General features: G+C 40.0%; 1 protein-coding gene across 1 annotated transcript; it reads right to left on the bottom strand.

The window, feature by feature from the left end:
* Positions 1–801: 801 nt before the first annotated feature.
* On the bottom strand, positions 802–4,177 carry LOC104507461 (blood vessel epicardial substance; the record flags this gene model as incomplete). The annotated part of the gene is made up of 3 exons (XM_010148755.1): positions 802–969; positions 2,932–3,040; positions 3,978–4,177. Coding segments are annotated over 3 exons (477 nt in total), but the record flags the coding sequence as incomplete, so codon positions are not given.
* Positions 4,178–4,401: the final 224 nt, after the last annotated feature.

Below are 4,401 nucleotides of genomic sequence, written 5' to 3'. Positions count from 1 at the left end.
AATAAGAAAATACTGCATTATAAAATTATAAAGCTTTTAATAAATGATGGTGAAAGTTCTTCAAATAAATTATGTATGAGAACCCTACAGCCACTACATAAATAATATAAAGAACACCCCACCAGCAGCCAAGTTACCATCCAAATCTTGAAAAGCCATGTAACTAAGGAGACAAAATTAAAGTAAAACAAGATAATCAATATATCTATGACTACACCCAGACCACTTACTGTGTCACCTAAAAACACACTCCCCCTACATGCAAAGGCAACCACTGAATATTTTATAAGTATTTCATGCCTTCTTCTATTAACTGCATCATATCAACTTAATGTTCACACCCCCCTCCCCTTTTTTTTTTTTTTTTAATATTTGCAACCCTCAAACACATGTTGAAATTACTCCTTTTGGCAATCGGTATTTCCCAGCTGTTTAATCCCAGCAGGGAAAGAAAAGACCACGAAGTTTCTTTGTGCAAAGGCACCCATTTTTAAAGGAGGATATCCAGGGAGAAGCACCTTTTTAGCTACCAGCCATCATATCTAATAGTTGGCTAGAAGTATTTGTGCCAGCCAATCAGTTCTGAAACTCAGTTACTCATTTTTCTTGCACACTACTGCGCTAACTTGAACCAATACAGCTCCTGACAGAAGCGCTGCACTGACTCATACATTGGCTAGAAGGCAATGAGTGTGAATTCAGGAGCAGGTTAAAAAAAGGTGCTTTAAAATGATTTAAAGTTGAAGCAACAACACATTTGTTGGGGAAGGAAAATTCCCAAATGAAACTTCAGTCGCTTACCTTGTCATTTAAGGTTGGGTCATTCAAGGAATAGAGTTTATTTGTAATATCTTTGCCAATAAGATACTTAAAGATCTCATAAAGAAATGGCTCAGATTCCAGAAAATAAGTCAGCCTTTCCCTGGACCAGCACAGGAACTTGCAGTTATCATCTGCGATAATGGTGACCTGAGAAAATAACATGCTCGGAATTAGCACTTCTGTCTTGCTTTAAAATATTTTATTTGTACCTCCAGTTAAAATAACTCTTAAAGCCATAAAACTTTTTGGCTGCCCTTAGAATGTGTTATTCACAAACATAAAACATCTCAGATCTTTAATATCATCATATTTTTAACTGAAAAACAAACTGGCCATGCATATCAGAAAACCTGGGTGGAGATGATAGGGGAAAATCTTTGCTAAGTTCCCAAGTCGTGAATGCATTTATGTCAGAGGAGATTTACACATAAAGTCAGTCCTGCAGTGACTACACCACATGGTCTACACCTTGCTTGATTTTATTTTATGTTGCTGTCACCAAACAGGAACAACAGGTGCAATCCAAATGTCTCCATCAGAGAGTTTTTAGTTATTTTAAAAATGTATTTTAATCTTTCCCTCTTCACTGTCAGCCCGGCTGATCCCACGAGTACCACCTTCTAGCAGTTGAGCTGAGGCTCCTCTCTGCTCAGGCACTAATAAATCAGCTACTGACAGTTACAGAGGAGCTTGCACCCTCTCCGAGGGAGGCTGGACCTGCCAGGCTCATGTCCCTGTACCGGCAGAAGGCAATGGCACACCGAAACCTGCGATACCCAACGGCGCCTTTGGCAAGAGAAAGTCAGTCATCTGCGAAGAGATCATCGGGTGCTTTCTGCTACCACAAGCTAACGTTACCTCCTGGAAAATTAAAAATATATACAGCCTAAGAAATAATGGGAAACTGTCACGCAACCACGGATTTTGACTTCACAGACTGTAACATCAGCACACAGCCTGGGGAAGACTTCACCAGTGTTGCCAGTAGATGGGGTCCTTAAGATGGAATCTGTGTCCTCTTGCAAGGGCAATGCTAAGAGCGTTTATATGGCAGTAACAAGCAGAACTCACAAGTGAGGGATGTTCACCACACCAGGTTACAGTAATTTTTAAGGCAGGCAGGTGGAGGCACAAGCCTTTTCCCCAAAGAGGGACCGATTTATAACCAGGCGCTCACGGGAAAGGCAGGCTGTGCCCAGAGTGCGGCCGTGCTGCAGGACGCCTCACCACTGCAAAATGAATACGTCTGGACAATTCCCTCTCCCTGGCGTTAAGCCTAGTATTTGACTGGAACATATGACATCAATCACTGGTTTTAGAGTCTACATTTGCCACCCTCCCTCCCCTTCTGCCAGGGTATCAGTGTGGCCGTACCCAGTCAGCCACACTCTGGTCATTATTACACACACAGAGTTAAAAAACATCAAGTAAGAGGTAGCAAAATAACCATTTCAGTACTATGGGAAAACAACTTCTTTAACAGTATTTTTCCCCACGATCCATAGTATAACATATCCTTTAATGTACTAGAATAATTACGCTGCAAGGGACATACACCCTTATGTTCCCCGTATGAATATTTTCATTCAAACTACCGTGATCTCTTTCAGTTTACATTGCTTTAGCAACTTTCAAAAGGACAGAAGCATGTATGCATTTAGAAAAGCACTAATTTCAGACTACTAGGATCTGAATTTTTAGTCCTTCATTTTAGTAACACCAAATATTACAATAATTATGTTTCTTTCTGGTTTTGAACCAGCGATGACACTGCTCACATCATCTTCTTCCAGTAAAGCTATCTCTTAAATAATTTGTCCTGAATAATCTCTTAACCCAAAATAAACTTGGAAATAACAAAAAAGAACAGAACAGCAAAAGCCAGACTTCTTAGACAACACTATCATAATACTATGATATCATAATAATATTGGTTTGCAACGTTTGATTTTGAAAGTTATTTATCATGGACCATATCAAGAAACACCCAGCACTAGAAAGTGAGCAAAATTATGCTAGTCAAATATGTTCACTGTTGATCAAAATCATACTCTGTTTTTTTAATAATCTCATCAGCTCACATCCAGTGACATTTAAACCAACGTGTACCTGGAATTTCTCACCCCGGTTCATCTGCGTTGATCGAAATTCAGGAGAATCTATAAAGGCACAGGGGTAGATATTATGCAGAAAATGCCCTCGATAAGACACCTTCATTCTGGAAATAAAGAAGTATGAAACAACATTTTAAAGTCATGGAGGTTGATTAATTTTATCTAAATCTGGATATGATTGTCAGTGGTAAAGCTGTAGGTAACAGGCAAAACCAGGTTCATCTTCCAGAATTTCAGTCCCAGAGCTACCCTGTTTTTTGCCTAAACCCCCACTGGTTCCAAGCAGAGCTGGCTGCTGGCCAATTCGAGTTGCCACACATAGTGGGTATCCTCAGAACACTGCTATTCAAAGTGAAAGAGGTCTACAAGGTTATGCTATATAGCCAGACCAGAATCAGGCTTCTTTTAGATAACTGCTCATTACTGCAAAGGTAGTTAATGACATCAAAGAAAAGCGATGAAGCCTGACATCACTGCTGCCATCATCAGAAACTGGTTAAAATATTGGCCAGAACTTAACAAGAGCTTCAAGATTACAGCTGGGCCATAGGTATTTATTTTATTCTTTCTCACCTAGGTCCTGTCAGCCTCTGGGCAGTGCATATGCACCTCTCTGCTTGTACATACACTTGCAAGGCATCAATTCCAACAGGCCAGCTGGTTTAAAGTCTACCAGAGGGTTTTTTCCCCTCCCTCACGCACAGTATTTTTTAACCTTAAAGCTTGAGAATGAACTGAGATGACGACTTAGCTATCCAAGACTCAAACAAACCTCTTGCTTGTTCCAGAAGACACTGTCCTTGGTACTATACAAATATAATTCGCACTAAAATCCTCGCAGCTGCACACACAAGTGGAAACATCATATGCTCCCAGTAAGAGACTGCTGTCATTTCAAAACAGTGTCACAAAATAGTCTATGCCTATAGTCTATTCTGCTATAGACCACAAAGCACTACAAACAACAACATTTAAACAGCTAACAAAAACCCTTTTCTACCAACTTTCTAACCTATTCAACCGTCACACAAAGCATAAGACTGTCCCCAGGATTTATAGAACTGCAGGATGCTTAGCCTATCATCAACTGATGTTTTATCCTCTGCAGCATAGGCTTGACCTGTCTTTAACGTCTGAATGTTGCAGAATTGTCCAGTTAGTCTTTGGAAGAGCTCTGGAGGCACATGGAGAGGTTCAAATGTTCTCTTGTAGAGGCTGCTCAGCTCCTTTTCTATCTTGATCTAGAATGCAAAAACAAAAAGACATCGATAAACATAGATGCATTAGTTGAAAAAGGGTAAGACTGTATGCATGCTTTAATTACTACATTTGAAGAGCATCTTTGTTATGTTTAGGCAAGGAAAGAAGAAGTGGTAAACATGTGACATCTAGCCACAAACACTGCCTATGACAGGGTGACCAAAACCTTATCTAAAATTAGCCAGGCTGGCACACTGATGCTTTA

This window comes from Eurypyga helias, unplaced genomic scaffold (genome assembly GCF_000690775.1).
Source record: "Eurypyga helias isolate BGI_N326 unplaced genomic scaffold, ASM69077v1 scaffold48273, whole genome shotgun sequence".
Lineage (NCBI taxonomy): Eukaryota > Metazoa > Chordata > Aves > Eurypygiformes > Eurypygidae > Eurypyga > Eurypyga helias.
The sequence above is the reverse complement of the archived record's forward strand: the minus strand, read 5'-3'. Positions and strand labels throughout refer to the sequence as shown.